The sequence below is a fragment of the Astatotilapia calliptera genome, chromosome 15 (genome assembly GCF_900246225.1).
Source record: "Astatotilapia calliptera chromosome 15, fAstCal1.2, whole genome shotgun sequence".
Lineage (NCBI taxonomy): Eukaryota > Metazoa > Chordata > Actinopteri > Cichliformes > Cichlidae > Astatotilapia > Astatotilapia calliptera.
The window spans coordinates 1,845,191-1,867,701 of NC_039316.1; the positions used below are offsets into that span (position 1 = coordinate 1,845,191).

The window sequence follows — 22,511 nt, forward strand, 5'->3', positions numbered from 1 at the left end:
ATAGCTCTGTATATGAAGGTGCATTCAGAACAACAACTTTGTGTCATGTAAGAGCTTAAATTTTATGATTTTAAAGCACAGTAACCTTTAGCATCTGTCAGCCCGATACTAGTCAGGGCGTAAATCATATGGGTGCTTAGTGCCTATAATTTTACCATAATACAGAAACTTTCTGTTTGTCTGTGAACTCCTACTATACAGGAGTTGAACAACCGAAAATGGCGCACAGGTGCACTTCCAAGTCTTCTCATCTTTGCGTCAGTAGGCCCCTGAAGGTTCTTATCTAGATCAGATATTATGATGTCATTATGTTGCAACATGATAATATCACAATACACTAAATTGTGTAGTCATTATGCACTTACAGCACCTTATAATAGCATTTAATTTCATGGCAATAACGTCTAATTTATGACCGCAAAACTTGCATGATGTGTTATGATGTTATAATGTTGCCTAAGAACCAACTAGCAATTTATTAAAATAATAGACATATACGTGCATATACAATGTATTACCCCTGTGCTTTTTTCTACTACCCTTGTCAAGCTTGACTATTTGATTGGCAAGATATTCGTCAATCAAATAGTCACAAACTGATATTTGTTTGTGCTCACAAACATTTTTTATTCCTCTCACCAAGTGAGACATTGGTCCAAAAAAAGCACGACCTGGGGCCGGATAATCGGAAGAAGATGGAGTAAGAAGAGTTAAAGATGAATCTGAGGGATAGATTATTTCCTAAATTAGATTTATAATATATTTCTTGTTATGATCATCATGTTTTCATATTATCACTTCTTTTAACCATGATAAAGGTTTAGTGTACATCTGACACAGACCACAAAATAAATAAATAAAAATATTTGTATTCTTTGTGTGACTGTTTTTTTCTTTTCTTATGGCAACAATAACTTTGAAAAAGAAAGCACATAAAAACATTAACCAGTATCAAGGATTGCTTTTACTTTCACTGTCAGTACAAAAATCTATTTCAGAAGAGTGAATACAAACAAAGCAAAAAAATCATCATTTTAAATTCTGCCTTTGACTTTGTGTCAGTGGAGATCAGCACGTCGAAATTCAAGAACAACATGCTTGATAGGTGCTCAGCCAAAGTCTTGTTGATGGACACTGGAGTTGTATGACTAGCTTATTGTTAAGAGTTGAAAGCTTTGGCACTGCAGCACTGACCCTGCTGGTGAGAAAAGGCATGAAGAGAACAGCAGAGTGAGAAAGTAATATCGTTAGGATTGTACTTTTCTGTAGCTGCCATTTAAATCTGTTCCAAATAACTGTTGCTCGCTATTATTTCTGTTGACACCAGTATTTACTGAATACTTCTTTAGTTACTGTCCCTGAAATACTATCAGATCCTGTCATCTTTGTGTCAGTAGTCCATGCTGTGTAGCTGACTCTTCCTGTCAGGTTTCCCCTGCAGGCCTGCAGAAAGCAGTGGAAGGTTCAGGTCTGCCACGCGACGCTGGAGAGACGAGCGCAACTGAATTGAGTTCCTCTTGGCTCCATTTATCCCTCCTGCTACTCTCTCTCCTCGTGCTGCAGACAGCTCTTTCCTCCTTCCCCTCTCCTGCCTGAGGTTCTTGAAGACCAGAGTATGTTGTCTTTGTGAGGGGAGAGCAGGAGGTTTAGACCCATTCACGAGGAGTCTCGGGGGCCCGGGTCGGGTCAGCCCTGCCCATGTCATCTTCCTTCCCCGCCCGTCTTTAAGCGCCACGTTGTTGAGGAGTGGGAGGGGGGAAGAGGGCGATGTCTGTGACGCCTCAACAGAACCCAAGTGGCCTCTGTCTGAGGAGTGTGTGGTGCGCGTGTCAGTGTCCAGGAGTGTCCTGGGAGACGTGCCGTTCTTCTCGGATGAATAAAACGTCTGCAGCTTCTCCAGTCGCTCATTGATGCTCAGGTGATTAGAATCTTCCTGGCGTCGGGTGCCTTTGAAGCAGTCTGACACGGGGTCTGCAGCACCATCTGACTGAGTAGTCCTGAGCAGGTGCGTATTTCGGACTGGTCTTGACGTGCTAGTATCTCTGATTGGCTCTGCAGGTAAGGGAACTTGGCAAGGGGCGGAGTCACAGAGTTGAGATGTGGAGTTTTTAGGAGGAGAAAGGTGGACGAGTTCCCTGTCTCCAAAAACAGTTACTAAAATACAACGAGATAAAAGTATAGTATAGTTGACATTGTATTATACTGTCACTGCATGCAGCATTTGTATTTAATGCCCTCCTCACCTTCTGCAAACAGTGTCTCTCTGGCATCTAAGGTCTCCTCATCAGTAGCCCTCTCCTCTGCAGACAGAGGTGCAGGGGAAGGAGAGGGGAGATGAGGGGGTAAGGACGGAGAGGCAGAGTGAGGAAGCTGGGGTAGAGAAGGAGAAGGTGACCGATTCTCGTCACCCTCTCTGTGCAGGTTCTCAGTCCTCTTTCTGCTGCTCTTAAATTCACTTGCCTGTTGGTTCCTCAGAGGCTTGCTCAGCTGCTTCAAGCTTTTTTCATTGGTTGGTTCATTCTGAAGGTTGATCAGTGATTGGTTGTCAGGATGATGAAAGAGGAATATAAAACCAACAATACATGTATGATACTGAAACACACTACCTGACACTAGTTTGTACCACAATGTTGCCTTAAAAACTAAAAAAAATTAAAGCCAATGCAAAAAGCATTGCATTATTTAGGACATGGCTACTTTGATTGACAGGTGGTTGCTGCCTCTATCTTTCTGCCCGGTTTCAACTCTGCAGTTTTTGATTTTGATTGTACGCGTGTGTGGTTTCTGGAGTTTTTAGTGCAATTATGTAACAGATATATAATTCGACTTGATGTGTTCATGTAGAGCCAATCGTTGAAGAAGTCTGTACAAAAGAGATGGTGAGAGAAAGGCTGCATTTTGTGTTTTAAGCAGCAATAATTAGCAGCTGTTTGTGTCTGTGGGGTTTACAGAAGCAGCTTGTTCAATAAGCTTGTTGGTGTTAGCAGATATGTTAGCATGTGATCCTCTAATGATAATCACTTTAAGCATATTTGCACTGCACAAGACACTAAATAATGTGGATTGCACAACACTGGTCATTATATTCTTCATTTCCAGTTAATACTTGTACAGCTGCTGTTATTGTGTATATATATATTTATATTTCTTCATACATTCTTATATATTTCTATACTGTGTATTGTGTATTTTGTTGTACAGTTATTTTATTTTCAACTTTAATTTATATATTTTATCTTATTCTTTCCCAGTTAAATTTACCCTTCATTCTAATTTGTGTTGTGCAGTTATTTCATTTTTAACTTTAATTTTTATATTTTATTTTATTCCTTCCTAGTTAAATTTACCCTTTTTAATTTTCATATTTATTTCCTATCTTATTGATAGCCTTTCTTTTTTTCTTTAGGTCACGAGCAGTTGTGTAAGCATTTCACTGCATATCGTACTGTGTATGACTGTGTATGTGACAAATAAAATTTGTATTTGAATTAGAATTTTGAATTTTAATTCTAGACTTTAGTACGGGTCCAAAAACCAGCTGGTAATGTCCGTGTTATATACAGTCTATGTGAATCAAATGAATGAGATGCATGGTCAGTTTTTCTGTGTGGGCTGTTTTTGACTTATATGTTCCTTTATTATGTACTGTAAGCACACATGAGTGGCCCAAATTCAGTTTATACTTAAAATGGATCAAAACTTTATCTGACTGTTGATTGAACCAATATGTCAGGGAGAGTAATAATAGTAGTGAGATGGGCGACCTCAGCATTACCTGTTGTGGAGTCTGGGATTCACTGTTATTCCTCTCTTTCCATGTATTCTTGCTGGGAAGACTCCAGTCGTTATTCTCTAGCTTCTGACAAATTAATCATTGTTGATGCCAAACCATGAATATATCACTTGTACTGATGGTTTTTTGTGTTTCATGTTTTCAGGCCTTTGTGTGTATATCTGTGTGTTATAACGGGAATACCTTGCTGGCTTTGGCTCCTCTCTGACTCCTGTTGAGTCGGCTGAGCAGCAGGTGATAGGAGGCCGTGAGGGCCGAGGGTCGGTTGGTTGTGACCACGTGTATGATTTCAGAGAGGGAATATCCCAGTGTCTCTGTCATGTATTCTAGCACGGTCGAGTTGAGATCCTCTGAAGACAACCTGGAAAACAAGAGAAAGCTTTGGAAAAGGCTCACAAATGAGAAATAGAAGGAAGAAGAAGAAGTGGCTCTAACAGGCCTGTGTGGCAAAGAAAGACTTGGAGCTGAAGGATTTTTGGAGCAGGGCTGCAACGGCTCTCGCTCACAGACTGTGGCATCATTCCTGCGGATTTCGGAAAATGCATTATTTCCAGCAGGAGCCATACATGATTGCATTTCCATTCTGCGTAAAGTGATAAAAGCTTTTTAGTTGTGCTATAATACACAAAGCTGTTACACTGCAGACCACAAAAATGTTCATTTTGTTCTCAGACACGCAGTGATTTCCCTCTTGGTTCTTTTACCCACACTGTAATGTTTGCTGCAGAACTTTCCCTGAGGAGAGGCTTTGTGTCCTCCTTTTCTCTCATGGAACAGATGCACATTCTTATGTTACAGTATAATAACGGTATAAATCATTTCAATCGTTACAAGAAGGGTTCCACTTTTTGCAAACACATTACCATTGTCTTTTGTGTATATTGATGAATTGGATGTGCACCACATGCGTTAAGGTGTGTTTGTACCTGTTTTTATGAGAGAGAGTGTGCAGAGCTTTTTTGGAATAGCCCTCATTTATCCATCTCTCCTCCATGGCAGCTCTAACGCTGGGTCTCTTTGCTGGGTCGGGCTCCAGGAGAGACAACACAAATGACACAGCACCTGCAAAGATGAATCTTTTTAAAACAGGCGATTTCTATATTTGGTTGAGTTTAAATTTTTATTGCCCATTTTCAGAAAGCCGAAGAAATTTACAAGCATTTTCTAACTTCCCATTAATGCATCAGACAGACAGATAGACAGATAGATAGATTTGTCCAGTATATCCACTCTCCTTACTCTGAAAATGTCCAGTAGATCAATAGTGGATCAATGAACTGAACTAAAAGAGCTGTTAAAGGAAGGTCATGGGTAGATTCTCATGAAGGAGGTGATAACTGTTAAAATGTCCTTTTTTCTGCTTTGTGGTCAAGAGAAAAGAGCAGCATTAGACATAGAAATGAGAGGACCTGTGTAGCCAGTGTGCATCAGCTGGTCGTTAATCACAGGCAGGATTGTGGTTACTGTTTGATAAACATCTCATCACAGATGAGCCCAGGGCCGAGAACCATCTTTTCCACTGCTGTTGCAACCTTATAAGTGATACATACTTAGAGTACTGACGACTTAATTTGCTCGCTCTTTGTGACTTGTGAAACTGTATCAGACAGCGAGGAGAGAGGCAGGGTTTCCCTTCAGGAGAACCAATTCAGCCTGTCAGCCTGTGACAGAGAGCTGTTCTGTGGCAGCCAAGCATGGATGATAGTTTGAGTCCAGATGGGGATTCCAGATACGTTTCACAGTGTAAAAGAGCAGATGGGTTCAAGCGGGATGGCTGCCACATTCAAAGACACATCAGCCAAGACTGCTCTGTTCACTTTACTGCTATCAGTTCGCTTTTGGTTCAGAGCCAGACGCCTGTCTCAGCCAGGGACAACTCAATTTGTTTGTAACAGATCAAAGGAAGACACACGATTGATGAATTTTAATCAGTGAACCTGTGGAATCGTCATTCCTCCAGACAACAAACACATAAACTGGCAAACTGGTACAGATGAAAGAAAAAAATATACTTAAGATGAAAGTAGAGAAGCCTAGAAAGAAAATCCTAGAAAGCAAAGATATATAATTTAAAGGATATCACAGAAACAAGCCAGACAAGCATGTAAGCTAAGAAACGGGCCAGTCTTCACCAAATCATGAAGTTCATGAATTACCATGGCTGAAGAGAAAAAGAATCGGTATCATGCATAATTTAAAAACTCTAGAAGCACACAGCCCCATTAGGAGGCAGAATAAAGTCTAAAAGTTAATGTGAATGTCTCAGATGCCCGGCCATGGCAGCGGTACAGCCACTAATCTGATCTTGTCACAGTTTCAGAGCCTCGGAGCTGTGCTGGTTTTCCCCACAGTAACAGGAGCTATGTTTGTTTGCGGTGACATGGCGCCATGACTGAGCGTAATGATGGGACTATGTGTAAGAGAGAGACCAAAATAAAGTAGAGAGAAACAGGACACTGAGGCTGCTGTGGACTTGGCAGAAGACAAGTGGTAGAGGTAAGCAGTTTGTAAAACGTTTCTTTCCTCCGATTTATTATGCTACGACACGTCTAAAGGCAAAAACACGACTTCCATAAAGGTTTAATAAGTATCATCATGTAGACTTGTTTTTATATTGGTTTCAGAATGAATAAACACTTTCAGCTACATCAGCTCATAATATAATCTGGCATTTCTTTGGTATGTCTAAGTCTACTCACTTATTCTCATTCGCTTCATTCTCCAAGACTCAACTTCAGAACTACACTTAACCCAGTGGCTTTTTAATAGTATAAGCCCAATAATCATGGCAGAGGTTCACCAATCTGCAAAAAACTGTGTCTGCAAATTGGGAAACAGTTTCAAAACAATTTCACTAGAAACTGAAGATTTTGAATTCCTCATCATTCGCAGTAAATGTCATCATCAAAAGATTCAGCAAATCTGGAGGAATCTCTGTGTGCAAGGGACAAGTCTGATCTTTGGGCTTCTCAGGTGGCGCTGCATTAAAGATGGGCACAATTCTATCTTGGACATCAATGCACGGGCTCATCAACGCTTCCGGAAATCAAGTGTGTTAACACAGTTCACCATGTCATCCACAAATGCAGGTAAAATCTCTATCATGCAAAGATTTAGAATGGACAAAGACAAAGTGGAAACCTGTTGAAATTTGAAATTATTTTTTGGAAATCATGGACAGCGCACACCTTAGCGCAATGAGTAAAGGAGTCATCTAGCTTGTAATCAGCACTCAGTTGAAATCCTGGATCTCTGATAATATGGATGTCAATCAATGCCTGTGGGATGAAGCGCCTTGAGGCGACTTTTGTTGTGATTTGGCGCTATATAAATAAAATTGAATTGAATTGAATTGAATTGGGCATGATCAATGCTGAAAGATGTATACGCAGGTTTAAGAGCATCCAGATGACATCGTTTTCACGAAAAAAACCCTTGCATATTTCAGCCAGACAACACTAAACTACATACTGCATCTATGCCAACAACATGGCTTCATAGTAAGAGCCCGGGCGCTGAACTGACCTGTCTGCAATCCAGGTGAAAATATTTAGCACATTATGAAATCTAAAATATGGCAAAGAAGACCCAGGACTGCTCAGAGCCTACAATCCTATTTCAGTCATGAATGAGGCAACTTTCTTCTCCTGAAAGTTCAACAGCAGCTCTCCTCAGTTCCCAGACATTTATGTAGTTAAAAGACGAGGGGGTGCTAACCAGCGGTAAACGTAACCCCGTCCCATTTTTTTTTGTCCTATTGTGAATAAAGTTTTGGTTTATGAGATTTTCAAATGATTGCATTCTGTTTAAATACGGTAATGAAAGAAGCTTTGTTTCGGTCACTCTGATAGGTACCTTTGCTGATGTCACCGGGGATGCTGCTGATCTCCCCGTTGACCATCTTCTGGTGCAGCTGTTTGATGTTGAACGGCTCAACAGTGAAGGGCAGAGTTCCTGTCAGCATTGCAAACATGCTCACGCCTCTGTAGATACACACAACGGGAAAATGTGAGGAGGCGGTCGACACATTTACATGAAAAATACTGAGAAAATCATTACATAATCGGTTACAACACTATAGAAAAATGTGTTCAATATCCAAGCAGAGAGTTTCTCTGATAGACACACTGAGACTTTCTCACTTACACAGACCACACATCCACTTTGGGTCCATACTTCCTGTGAGCGAGGAGCTCCGGGGCGGCGTAGGCTGGACTTCCGCACTGGGTGCTGAGGAGCTCCAGAGATAAAGAGTCAGTCTTCAGGGTGTTACTCAGGCCAAAGTCTGTGGGAGAAATCATCATCTTACAGCAAAGTTCTTTTCAGAAATTTTAGATAGCTAAAACAGTTTAGCGTAAATAATTGAAATCAGTATGTTAGTGACGAAACTACAACATACCCACAATCTTTATATTGTTGTGTTCATCCAGAAGGAAGTTTTCGATCTTTAAATCTCTGAAAATAGGGGAGAAGGAAAATAAGAGACAAATCGGTTAGGTCTCAAAGGAAGAATGTGGTTCATAGTAGCATTTTTATAAGGCTCTGTCCTTAATCCTACAGGAATTTCTAGTTATTTTTCTCCACACAGTGCTGATGAGTGTTCTGGGGCAATTTACTTGACAGACATCATGGTGGTTGCTCAGAACTCCAACACTAAGCTTTTTCTGTGTATTTATAGATGACCAGATGAGATGGGATCAGACTGGACCCACAGAAGCAAAAGGAATAACCCAAACGCTAAATTTGGGTTTGGGTAGAGCTCAAGCTTTTGGAAAAAATCCTCAAAAAGAGAGTTTTTGTCAGAATAATCTCCTCTGGTGATTATGTTTTAGAAAAGAAGCTAATCGCCCAAACTTAAAAGCCTGCACTCGATTTTCAAATCAATTCACGTCACCTTTTTCTGACTTATCTCTTATTCTTTACCAAAATACCATATCTCTGTTCACCTGAAAAAGTTGCTTCATTCCCCTGAAAGTACCCCAGCCTCACCACCAACCACACTGAATGCACTAAAACTACCAAGCTAAATGAAAATCTGCGGTCAGGAGCGAGAGAGCCCCTATAAACTACAGCCTGGGAATCCGCCATGCTCCTTTCATCTGCCTTCATCTAACCAAAAATCCAGAAAACCCTGCTCACACAACCCGAGACAAGTTCAAAGAGAGGCGGAGGAAGAAAGAGAGAAAAAAGAGCAAGAGAGAGCGAGAGCAGACATTGTCATAAAGGAGAAAATGTATGCGGTGAACCTATTGAACGTGGGTGGCAGGAGGTGCGTTTAAGTGCAAAATTTCCATTTATTTCCAGTTTAATCATCTCTGTGTGGCATTGTGGTGCAGTGTGTGTGTGCGCGCGCGCGCGTGAGCGAGTGCGTGCGTGTAGGTGAGCGCGTGGGTGTGCGTGACAGAAAGAGGTGCCATTGAAGGGTTGAGAGCGACGTCGTTGAGGGACTTCATTAGAGAGGAAGTCCATGATGTTGTGATGATGTGTGAATCATGGCGCCGGCGCAGGATGATGAGGTCATTGCCTGGTAATCACATTCCCACCTTCAGAGGAGCCAAGGTCTTAAACCAAAGCGCAGAGCTGTGCATAATGTGTGCGGCTGTTTTGCAAGTGTGTGTGTGAGAGACTATTGAGTCTCTAACACCTACACGTACTTAAATACCACTAAAATAAAACTCTCATCTCCCACACCGCGCTGTGCCCAGCACTTCCTCCTCTGTAGGCTGTTAATGTCCTGCAAACTTCTTTCTGCGTGTATATGCATGCTTTTTCAAGATGTGTGTATGAATCATAAAGCTTTGAACCATATAAACAACTTTTTGTTTTGATCCGTTTTTTAATTCTCTCTCTTTTTTTCCACCTTTTTAAAAATAAATATCTTTGACCAATCGGCTCAACAAGAATATTTTCTTAGTAATTTTCGATTGGTAGGATTTTCTACTCGCCTATCAAACATGCTTTAGGAGATCACATGTCAAAGGCCATATGAGATTCAAATTTGGCACTAAATTCTAAATGTACTCAAAAGTGATCAGGTTTGGGGGTCACTGTGGCCTCACAGCTGGTTGCCCAAAAGCTTTCTTTTCTTTTCTTTCTATGATTCTGAGCTTTAGTTGGAGTCGGGCACAAAACCAGGTATGAGTTAAAATGTTAAAGTGGACTTACTACAGTAATTTCCGCCCCCTTTATTTTATTGGCGGGCTCTACTAGAGCAGCTTTGCATGATTCACAGTTTAAAATAATCCATATTTATTCTATAATGGGTCTTTATACAGCCCCATCAGTTCACTGTCCACCTGACACAGGCCATTTTATCTCCTTTAAAACCAACTTTCCTCTGACTGGCTCTCGCTCATCAACAAATATTTAACACCACTTGCAGGCAGCTGCCATCCTTAAAGTGGCTTCGGTGTGACAAGACACTGATTAAACGGTCATAAGATAGCATCAGTCTGCTATCAGGTGACTGAGTGATTACATCCAATCTGTGATAAATCTGTGAACATTGCAAACCTGTTGCCATCTACACAGAAATTCAAATTCCAGCCAGAAACTCAGTAATCTGAAAGGGAAGTTCAGAATTTCCTCCACAAGTAGATACACAGTTGCTGCAGGACTGTGATTTAAATGCTAAATGAGGTACATGTACAGCAACCTTGCTTTTATTGGGAGTAGAGCACAGAGTAGAATACAGCTGGCAACCAGATGATCTGAGTTCCCTAATGTAAAGAGCAGACAGGCAAGTTATTGGGAACATATTGGGAATTGTCTGCATTAATAAATTAGGCAACAGTTATTTGCAAACCTGTGCCAACCTATCTGAGAGTGACTGCAGTCACTCCAAGTTAGACAATTCTTTAGAGACAGGTTGCCTCCCAGCAGGTGACCTGTGCAGTCGCTGTGCGATCAACACTGGTTGCAACCAGTTTGTTGTTGCAACTGCTTGTAACTGGTTGTAGAATGTGAAAACATTTTGTGCAATCATTTTCCTAATCACAGGGAGGTTCCTGTTCCATGTTTTGCATATATATTTATATAGCAGGTGACCTGGACCTACTGTGTTCACAGTCAGAGAGATAGAAGGAGATTTTTCATTATTTGATCACCAGCTAAGCTGTTGATTGTTCATCATCATCATCATTTTCATTAGTATCATCATCATTACATCATCGGTTGCATTTTAGTATAAAGAGATACCATTTGCAGCATGTTTAGAAGCTCTAAATAACATCTGTTGTATTGCTTTGACATCAGTTTTACTCGATGAGAGACTTAAAGCCGATTGTAGTAATATAACAATTTGACAACTGTTCAAAAAGCATTTGATCTTTTCTCTATGCAAATGAGTGAACTGTGAACGATGCAATGGAGTAAATCCACCTATTTACTATGAAGACTAGATAAAGACATGGAGCAGAGTCAGAAGCCTTCTAAAATTGTAGATGAGATCTGCCTCGAAGGCATACATGCTCCTCCTGTGTGTGTGTGTGTGCGTGCGTGCGTGCGTGCGTGCGTGCGTGTAGCGACCTGTGCACGATGCCGTGTTTGTGCAGGTGTTCCACAGCAGAGAGGATCTGTCGGGTGTAGCGCCGCACCTCCCGCTCCTCCAGCCTCTTCCTCTCACAGATCCTGTCCATCAGGTCTCCTCCAGCACAGAGCTCCATAACCATGTAGTAACTGTTCTCAGTCTCCAGAGTCTGACGCACAGGATTATTCATATGTGGTTCACAGCAGATATAAAATAACCTTTCAATTACTGTCTGCAATCAACATCTACCACTGAGATAGAAATATGTCTCTGGATTCATGTATGTGTATTTCTGATGATGTTAATGGTTAATGGTTGATGGGTGAATATGTACTTGTTGTTGTTGTTGTTGTGATTTTTTATTTTCATGTCTTTACCTCCAGCAGAACTACAATATGAGGGTGTCGCACCATCTGATGAATGCGAGGCTCCCTCTTCATGTTCTTCTGTACATAGGAGTCCTGTCGTGCTTTTTTTTTGTCTATCACCTTAATGGCTACCTGAGAACAAACATGCACACATGCACATTCTTTTGTTTTGTTGTTTTTGCCAAAAATCAACAGAAATTTACACAAAGACACTTTGCTTTATATAGAAAATAGATTAAAATGTTCACAGGTGACTGTAAGAAAACCTGATATTTATTATGACCAACATGTAACACACTTAAGTTGAAATTTCAGAGGCTTATTTTAAGGAAGTAGGGTGCGTAGGTCTGTCACTTTTTGTGTCTGCATTTTCTCCACTCATCCAGAGGTTTGAGCCAACGGCCTATAGTCATGAACCCTTCAAAAGCTCAGGATACGGACTGCTCTGAACGCTCGAGTTTAGATTTTTGCCACTTAGTATGATGCCAGAGAGAGAATATCCTTAATATGGTGATCTCAGGAACTGGCTGTGAGCACTGCAGCTCCACCCACCTGCTGTTCAGTATAAGAAGCAGCCAAACAGAAAAGAATTGGCCTAAAGGGAGAATGAAGGGAAAGCTACACGTAGACTCATTGTAAGATTAATAAGGATTATTGTAAACTGTGACTCATATAAAACTACTTTAATAGGGTGAAACAACAACACTAAGTTGGAAATGAGAAAAAATATTTAAATATTTGGTAACAACAGCATTTGTGCTCGGTACAACTATTTTTCCTCAGAATAACGATCGTGGCAAACAAGCACATTTAAAATGGACTAAAACTGAATATCAAAATTAAAATGAAATAAAATAATACCCTCCTCCCCCAAAAATAAAAAACACAACTAAGTGAAACAATATCCTGCACTCTTTCTTTTTATAAAAAAGAAAAACTTTTGAAAGTGAACTAAAAAGAAAATTTGAAAACGAAACAACCAAAATAGTCTGCAAAGACAAACAAAGTAAATGTTTTATTTATTAAAAAATGATGCATCTTGGCATCTTGGACACGTAGCACCGTTGGTTTAAATAGCAGTTAAGATCAAAAGGGCTCATTTTATTACCAAATCTGTGTCTTACTGCATGCGTGAGTTTCTGTGTCATAAACATGTAACATTTCTGGCTTAGGTCAACAAAACATTTCCAGAGAAATCCAAAGGCCCCCAGCAGTGGATGCTTGCAGGTTTACAGTTTTCACCTTAACACAGTATCTACCTGCAGAGGGTAAACTGGGTTAAGAGGAACAACAACCCCCCAGATGAGTTTGGCCATCGCTAAGGCAACCAGGTCAGGTACATTGCCAGGGTCAGCGACTCGGTGACCGGTGAAAGTTACACTTATGGATACACACAAACACATTAATGAAACACATGCACAGTCTCGCCTGCACAGTGAGTGCAGATGGATTGCCATATCACCAAAAATAGATGTGGAAGACACAGAGTACTTACAAAGATGCAAATTCATGGTTTTTGTTAATCTGAAAGAGCGCCGATTCTAACATCAGTCTGCACTTTTTAAAGGAACCAACGACAGACATATTGCACAGAAACAGATGCATTTCAGACCTCTTAAATCTGCTGAGCAAATGTTGTCTTGTAAAACCCCTCATAGTCATGAAATAAGCAGTTATGGATGAATCTGACTGAGTTCTGTGCACATAACAAGAATAATAACAGACTACTACGTTCTTTAAACCCAAGAGTGTATAATTATCAGTTACAAGGCACTAGTTGTAAGCATGTAATCATAATCTTGTATGTGTGTGATCTTTTTCTTTGCCAGTGTGCCACCCCACCAGTCAGTGACATGTCACTTCATGTCTGCTCTCTAATTGTCAAATTGGAGAGAAAGCACTGACCTTTTCCCCTGTGCTGATATGCAGCCCCTCCATCACTTTGGCAAATGAGCCCTTGTTGATCATTTTCCCCACCAGGTAGGATCCAACCCGTTTGGAGTGGGGGAAGCTGCGCAGCAGCTCTCTGGGGACCTTCAGGGAGGGCAGAGGCAGCCTCTGCCGGCCCAGCCCAGAGGCTTCCCACTGGGACACCCCGCGCTCCCCTACGCCCCCTCCCTCGGCAACCATGTCCAGAGCAGGCTTCACCGCAGCAGCTGGCATCCCGGACAAGGCCCGGGCCCCATGTGGCCTCCCCTTGCGCTCACAATCGAATCCAAAAACAGGACAGTCCTTACAGAACGGACATGCTAACACACAAATGCACACAAACAGACACACAATGCTGGAGTTTAACCACAGCAGGCAAAACTGAAGTAAAACTCAAATCCTTAATCAGCAAGAGGCGTCTTCAAATGCAGATTTCTGTTGTCCACTCTCGGGTGAGCATATCCTTTTGTTCCAACTGTCTGATGTACGACTCCTCTTTTCTTCTTTCTTTCTTTTGCCTTTTAACAAGTGCAAATGCCTCAAAGTGTCATTCAGCTGTTCACCCGGCTCCTCTCTTGTTCTCTCACTCTGCCTGTCCCTGCCCGATAGTGGATGATTAACCGTTGTGTTCTTAGGTCAGCTCCAGTGATGAGGAAGACATTCTACACCTAAATTACCCCCCCTCCTGCACCAAGGTACACACGGATACTCGCAGTTACACAGTGACCGTTTAAAATGATCTTAGTTAGCGTTCTTGATCGGCTCTTTTTCTACTTCAGTCCATTTCGGTTTCACTTCAGACACATAGAAAAATTTGTGTTAACTGTACAAAAAGGTCAGGGGATTGATTGTAAGTGTTTAAATTAGTAATAAGTGTTGGAAGCCTAAAGCTTCATTATTAGCTGAAAATTCAGCTGATGATCCAGAATTTGTTTTAATTTGTTTCCACAAGTTCTTTCATGGATTGTAAAGATCTGGAGAAACTGTTCTGATGCTAAAAGTTAAATGAGAAGACACTCTTTGTGTGTAAACATACTAAATACAAAGCTAGAGCCCGAATTTAGAAAGCCTTAGAAGTGCTACAAGGTAGATTAGCTAGAGCTATGCTAGCTTTCTCTCTTGGTCTCGCTCTTTAGGCTCCGGCTCTGCTAAGCTTATCAAAGCTATGTTAATATCAAATAATATAAGACATGAAAAATCAGTCATCTTATTAAGGCGACTGCCCCTCCCTGAGCCTGGTTCTGCTGGAGTTTTCTTCCGATTAAAAGGAAGTTTTTCCTTCCCACTGTCGTGTTTGCTCATAGGGGGTCAAATGATTGTTGGGGTTTTCTCTGTTTTCTCTGTATTGTTGTAGGGCTTACAATTATATCTTACAATATAAAGCACCTTGAGGCAACTGCTGTTGTGATTTGGTGCAATATAAATAAAACTGAATTGAATTGGATTGAATTAAAGCCAAGAATCAAACTAACCTAGTTCCCCAAAATATCCAGCAACATGTGTCAACATACTTGTCACATACAGTAGTTGATACATTAGTGAATTCAATTCAGTTCAATTTTATTTATACAGCACCAAGTCACAACAACAGTCACCTGAAGGAGCTGTATGTTGTAAGGTAGAACCTACAATAAGACATACAGAGAAAAACCTAACAATCATCTGACCCCCTATGAGCAAGCACTTTGGCAACAGTGGGAAGGGAAAGCTCCTTTTTAACAGGAAGAAACCTCCGACAGAACCAGGCTCAGGGAGGGGCGGGGCCATCTGCTGCGACAGGTTGGGGTGAGAGAAGGAAGACAGGATAAAGACATGCTGTGGAAGAGAGACAGAGATTAATAACAAGTATGATTCAATGCAGAGAGGTCTGTTAGCACATAGTGAGTGAGAAAGGTGACTGAAAAAGAAATACTCAATGCATCATGGGAATCCCCCAATTCATTTTGGCTAATTAGAGAGAGCAAGTTAACAATGCGAAAACATCCCCTGTCAATCATAACTGTTAATATCAGTACTGACTTCTTACAGGAAATCTGTGCTAAAGCTACACTGTAGACATGCTCTATCTGCAAACCTCTCTGACACCCTGCGCCATAACCCGACGTGCACCCACCTGGAAATGCAACCACTCATCACTGAAAGCATAGCCAGCAACTGCTGTGATTGGCCTGTTTTTGAATTTATCAGTGAGAAATAACAATCATTGCCTCAATGTAAGGACTCACAGATACAGTTGGAGGGGTCTGCTGAAGTCAAATCAGAATGCATGTGAGGGAATGTAAAACGTGACAAAACGTGAGAAACGAGAGAAACAAAGTGAGCACAACAAAGAGTCGGGGGGAATACCAGAGTTTTATTTGTTTCTATTGTGCACATAAAACACTGGGACACGACCACAGGGTAATTAACACACACCACACAAAAGTATGAATGCCGGTAACGTCATCGGCCACTTAGGTAGGTTACCTCGAGAAAGGATTCCCTACAAAAGTGTTATTTAGATGTTCGAGGTCTTTTGTTTGGCACAGAGAGGTGAGAGGTCAACAACAAATCCCCCCCCCCCCCCCCCCCCCCGCCCCCTCTCCTCCAGTCTTTCGCCAAATGGCTTGCTTGAAATCTCTAAATCAAAGAAGATATTTACAGGCCAAATCCCACGAATTGAATCAAAGCCTGTGTAAGAAACCAAATCATAAATGAGAACAATGATTTCCAGTGAAAACAGCAGTTAGAAGGGCTTCAAGTCTTGTACTGACTCAGTGATACAATACTTGCTAAAGAAAAAGGTCATCATTAAAGTGTGTGTCTGCTTTTCTGCTACTCTGTGCATTAAGGCGCACGTCTGTTTGCACGTAGGGGTCAGATTGCACTGTATTGGCACTGGATACTTCCTCACTCAGCTGATGAAAACAGGGATATAGCCTTAGATCGGCCATGTAACCCAATACACTTGCGCGCACACACACACACACAACCTTACGCAACCTTTAATTGAGCGCCTGCAGTAACCAAGTGAAGCCTCTATGGTTACTTTGCCTTAAAAGTGGTTACACTGTATAATTTGATTTGGCATTTTGACCAAACGACATGACAGCCTGTCGTTAAACTCGCTGTGATCACAATCAGCACACCTCGTCTCCTATTAGGTTACCATGCCAACATTTTTTTAAAAAGAGCCAACTGGGGGCGCATAGTTATTACACTGGAATGAAGGTTTTGTTTTTTTCTAGAATATTTTGAAAACAAGACAAAAATATGAAATCAAAGCCCATCAGTGCATAAATATGTCTGTGCATACTTACACGCCAGGAGCACTACACTTCATAAATGGGTCTTTAGGCCCTGGCATGTGTGCGGGACGAGGTGTTAACACACCCTCCCTAACGCTGGGAAAGGGTGTCAAGCTGGATATGGCTCTGTGCTGGATGAACACAGGGAAAGAAAGAGAAGGGAAGAAAGTGTGGCAACGGGAGGAAGCTGCATACATCCCTGAGAAAGTGAAGGACGACGGACCGGAAATGAGTGAAAACCGACAACTAGACACAGAGACGGGATGAGTGAGAAGGAGAGAAACCAAGCTTCACAACTGCAAAACAAATGTGAATTAATAAGCCCTCGAGAGACTTTTTATATAACCTCAGCCCCTGCCATGCCTAAATGTTTTGCAGAGGCTTTTCTGTGTGTATAAGTGTGTGTGTGTGTTAATGTGTGTGTTTCCATGGTTCAGAAAAGGTCATTCTCACTGCCAGCGAGTACAGTCTATTTGTGTGTGTGCATTTTATGAGATCGCACATATTTGCCAGTTTTCTAGAAGTACCGCGATGCGTGTATGTTTTTAAAATGATGCATCGACACACATGCATGCATGTAAACTTCGTTTACATGCACGGCAGTATAATTAGGTGTATAACATAGTCCAGTGTGTGTGTGTGCAGCGTTGGTGCACAGGAATGCTGGCTTGCCTGTAGGACTTGGCGAGCTTCTCGGCGGTCACATTAAATGAGAAGAGAAACCCCCTTCTGCTTCCTGCCTGTAATAAATGGATCCCCAGCAACCATTAAGGCATATTTTAACACCAAATAACTCCCCCAAACCACACTAGAACAGACACGACCCCCACCCTCTCACCATCTCCTCACTCCTCACTCTGTTTCCTATTCTTTCACTTCTACTACCGCTGCCACTTCTGTACAAAAAAAGGCGCTTGTTGTAAAAATAAGCTCCTGCGTGATGAACTTCACAGTCACACAGTTTGAGTGTTTCATGAAAGTCGCGACGGTGGCCGTTCTTGCACTGACTGCCCCTTGTTTAAATGTTTTAATTCGACCGTTTTGAGCCTAAACAAGAAGATGAAATCCACATATTATCTCTGAAAGTTTAAGTCTGTATTGCACAATACAAAAATTTGCATGCAAAAAACAGTGAATGTAACAAAATGTGGAGGAAAACGGCGGAAAGCAACACATCTAAATTGTGAGAGAAGAATACAAGAAACATGTGATGCTAATGCATTTATGTAATTACAGAGTATGTTGAAAGGACGACTGCAAAGTGTGTAAATGATTAAAGTAAAAACAAATCACATGGATTCTGCAAATGATTGAACTAGAACTGTAGATTTGTGCAGTTCAGAATATGCCCGTGAAAAAACAAACTCATGATTTATTATTTTAACACTACATAAATTAATCCACTTCAAGGTGTTTTACTGCATGCGTCCAAACATGCAGTAAAATATAAAACACGACAGCTCTCACGTGTAACTATAGACTTTGCGGCTTCTAGACTGTTTGTGATATTTAATGATTTAATGTTATGAGTCACAAGTTAACCCCCTTGAGATTTGTTGACTGGTCTTATGAAGCCGTAAGGACTGAAATATAGAATTTGGTCTCACATAGTTATCCGCTGTCCTATGCAGGAAGAAGCACTGAGCTACAGATTGCTGCAGAGATTGCAAACTGAGTTTTTGCTTGTTCATGTGACTCTCAGATTGCATATATAATAAAATAACATGACATTGCACAGTTAAGACATTCCAACAGGTCCTCTGTCTCACCTCTGTGAGTGTTGCCAGAGCTGCTGTCGATGTCTGCCCCCAAGTGGATGTAGGAAACTCGTGCAACAGCCCCACCTGCAAATCCATCCACGCAATTTCATTGCAGATAATAGAAGCAAGACTAGTGTTCCTCTTTTTCTCCAATCTGTCTGCTTTCTTTCTTTGTCTCTGTCTTTCGATAACAGACTTTTCCTCCTCCTGAGCCAGAAAATCCTGGGTCATTAGCTACATTTGTAGTGATGGAGTCTAAATGTGTTTAAGATTACGCTGAGAAAATGAACTGCTAGTGTCTGTTTCAATCTTTACAAGCTTTCACACTCACCACCTGCATACCCACAGCTGACTGAACAGTGTTTCACATGATGACACTCATCATGTGAGGAAGTACAGGAGGGTAGTCCTGCTTGTGAGGAGTAAACATCACTTACTCATACTGTTTAATGGCACGCAATGATCAGATTGCAAGGGAGTGATGAAATGTCAAAACCAGGAGACCAAGAAGGTCTTATTCATACACTTTCAATCCACTGCTGTTAAAGAAACAGCATGTGACGATGTCACTGTCTAATCCTGAATTATCACTTCAGTTTGTCACTACGTAGGAGCGAGGAAACAGCCGGCTGTTAATCCCAGATGACTTCATCAGTGGAAGCAGCCTCCTTGACGTGTCATCATCAGTCAGTGCAGCGAAGCAGGCTTAGCGTGTCATCAGTCAGCGCCTGCATGCTGCTGTGGGTTCAACCTCACATGTTTTGCGGTCTTTGCCTCTGTGACGACGATTAGAAATGGTTTTGCACGGTTTCTAAACAGACAACGACGAGCCGGACTCTAAGACTTTAAGCCGTGTGTCTCCCACATCATACGTATTGTGACAGCAGACCAGAGACCAAACCATTGCTGCCCACAGAAACATTTCAATGAGATCAGGTTGCTTCAGCAGTGAATTCAACCAGAAATTGTAGTAAATTACGTCTCCGAACAGTGGGGGGGAAACGTGTTTGGTGAGCACATACTGCGCCAAGAAAAACTGAAACAAAGAAAGGACGGTTAAAACAAATAACTCTGGATTTAAGGCTGTCTTGGACTCTTAACTAAAGTCTACACAAAGACAGAGATGCTGAAGTATTTCAGTGTCAGGCAGTCTTGTCTGTGGTATCACAAATGAGTTGCAGTCTAAAAAAAACAAAAAAAAGACGTCACGAGTACCGCCCAACCTAAATCATTTTATCAAATTTCATTTTTTTATCCCCAAACTGTTAAAATTAAAGACTTTAAATAATATAAGTCAGACTCGAAAATGTGTAAAATCTCTCTGAAAATGAAGACGCTACGCTGTGTTAAATTCTTGATGAAAAGTAGGCTTTTGTTTTTAGATTTTACTGACAGTAAAGTCCTTTTGTACACACACACAGACACACAAACACAATACATTTCCATAAAAAAATCCTTTCCCAGAGCCTCAGTATATCGCACTCTGTTAATCCCACACAATCCTGACCAAGCCTGAAATGGGAGTTTGTGTCACGGGTGGTTTAAAGGTTTTCTACTGTCAACAAAACACCGACGGGAGACAGAGAGAGAAAGTGGGAGAGAGGGGGACAGCTCTAATAAAAATACATAAAGAAAAGGATGAAAAAGGAGCCCACCCCTTTGAGCTGAAAGGCTGAAAATGGTGCGTTGTAACAGCTAAAAGTACACTCCCACCCTTGCTAATATGGACCGTGTGTGTCAGTGCCTGAGCGCTTATGCCCAGATGTGTGTCCATGTGTGGCTGCGCGTGGATGTGTGTGTGTGTTTATGTGCAGATTCGTGCTTGTGTGCGCTGTAGCTGCCTGCTGTGCCGCTCCCAAATTGAAACGTGAAAGAAATGTGTTGGAAGGTGATGACAAGAGTGAAGTGAACCAGTCGTTTCCTGAAGGCTCGGGCCAGATGTGCTGCACACAGAGCCTCAGAATTCTGCAGCACATTTCTGCTTAATAACCAGGATATTTAACCAGGGGAGGCGGGAAGACGGAGGGTGGCAGGGACCGCGGGGGTTTTTGCGCATGTGTGCTTACCTGCATGCATAAATATATGTGTGCACATTGTTTGTTTTTGCTTAGGAAATGAGTTTGTGTGGGTGGGTGTGCTTCTTAGGGGTGCATCACACACACACACATACACACAAAGTGTGGTTTATTGCTTTTCTTGGAGTTTTTGAGGCTGCAGCACTGCAGAAAGTGAAGGAAGGAGAGAGAGGAGGAGCTAGATGGACTGATGGACACACCTCCAATCGCCACTCAGGACACACAGACACACACATACACACAAACACTGGGTCTATTCCATACTGTAGTCAGCTACTGACCACAATGCCCGCCACTTCCTCTGGGAGCAAGCCCTGGCGCCTAGAATAACAAAGAAAATATTCAGCTCCATACTGTCTGATGTCTTAATATTTCCAACCCTTCTGTTCTCATATACGCATGATTCATGGATTATAACTTAGAAATACAATCAGATCCTTTTCCAGTGATCCTTCTGCCAGTTCAATAAAGCTTTTTCAGAAGTAACTGCAGGAGGAAATAAAGCAGGCGTGTTGCAGATTTCCTAAGGCCAGTATACTATGTGTTTTAACTGGGGAGACAGTAAATACACAGTGGGACGTATTTATTGTGGGATAAAGCTGTACTGACCTGCATGGCTGTGCATAAATTATACAGCATTAGGGCCAGGAAGCTATTAGTGTAGCATAGCATTATGCTAAGCATTATACAGCTGGAGAGGTTGTTTAATATAAACAAACAGAAATGTATGAAGGAAATAAAAATACACTTTCAGAACATGTTATGGACTCTGTGGACAGCTGGGAGGGTGTTGGGTCTCCTCACCTTCGGGATGTCACACAACACAGTTAAACACTAATGGTGTCAAACATAAGGCCCAGGGCCAGAATTGGTTCGTCAAAGACTTTAGAAAATGGAGAGGAGGACACAATTTTTAGCCTTTAAACTATATTTTTTATAAGTTTTACAGCTTCTCCTACTGATAAAGACCTCCTTCATAGCCATGCATGCTACACTAAAGTAAATAAGTAATAGATACACATGCCAATAACAGAAAGTTCCTGCTTTTCACTATCTGCTAAAGAATTTTATGATTTTTACAGTGGATTCACAGTAAAATAAAAATGTAATAATAAAATTATATTTTGTCAATAAATAATATAATTACATTTATAATTGGTGGACAGCCTGCACAATGAGCTGATGAGCTTTATTCCTTACACAATTTAAGCCCAAAGCAGAATTTCTTTACTTTGTGGAAAAACCTGAGATGCACTTTTTCTTATATTAAAATATCTCAAGGATTAAATGTGTAGTTAAACTTCTTTACACTGACAGAAAGAGTTGTTTCACTGGTCCAGCCTCCTTAAGATCAAGTGGGCTGTACAAGGCCCACATGGTAAAATGAGTTTGACATCCCTGCACTGGACGGAGAACCGAGTCTGTACTAGAGCCACCATATGAATGAAAGAATCATAGACGTATGATAGACTGATTCTTGTTTTTCTATGTTTAATGCCAACCTAGCTGTTTGCTGCAGTCTGCTTAAGCCAAACAGGGTTTATAGGCTAAATGCTAAAAAGGAAAAAATCTCCATATAGCCATCCATCTATGCAACTGACTCCTGGACAGAGAGCCAAACCACACTGTACTTTGCAAAATGTAGAAATCTTCTGTTATGTCAAAAATGGCTACTGCTACATGAGTCCAAGTTAACACTGCAGAAAGTGATACTGGTGAAACTGGTTCACATCTGTGAGCTAACAACGAACCATGCAGGCCGTACTGTTGC

The 22,511-nt window shown here is 41.4% G+C and overlaps 1 protein-coding gene and 1 long non-coding RNA gene across 3 annotated transcripts; one reads left to right on the top strand and one right to left on the bottom strand.

Moving 5' to 3' along the window:
* Positions 1 to 1,037: 1,037 nt before the first annotated feature.
* LOC113006921 (hormonally up-regulated neu tumor-associated kinase homolog) lies at positions 1,038 to 13,852 on the bottom strand. 2 transcript variants are annotated; one of them, XM_026143186.1, is made up of 11 exons: positions 13,595 to 13,852; positions 11,699 to 11,821; positions 11,321 to 11,490; positions 8,193 to 8,248; positions 7,940 to 8,078; positions 7,649 to 7,776; positions 4,720 to 4,855; positions 3,977 to 4,154; positions 3,776 to 3,859; positions 2,244 to 2,520; positions 1,038 to 2,154 (listed from the first exon to the last, which is right to left on the bottom strand). In XM_026143186.1, the coding sequence occupies exons 1-11, from the start codon at positions 13,850 to 13,852 to the stop codon at positions 1,391 to 1,393; spliced, it is 2,313 nt and encodes a 770-aa protein (XP_025998971.1). In that variant the 3' UTR covers positions 1,038 to 1,390. The 2 variants fall into 2 exon arrangements, with proteins under 2 accessions (XP_025998971.1, XP_025998970.1); XM_026143185.1 differs by lacking the exon at positions 13,595 to 13,852 and having other exon boundaries at positions 3,776 to 3,856; positions 11,699 to 11,813.
* LOC113006922 (uncharacterized) lies at positions 6,110 to 7,702 on the top strand. Its single transcript, XR_003269822.1, has 3 exons — positions 6,110 to 6,289; positions 6,686 to 6,882; positions 7,645 to 7,702. It is a non-coding gene; the product is annotated as an uncharacterized LOC113006922 (long non-coding RNA).
* Positions 13,853 to 22,511: the final 8,659 nt, after the last annotated feature.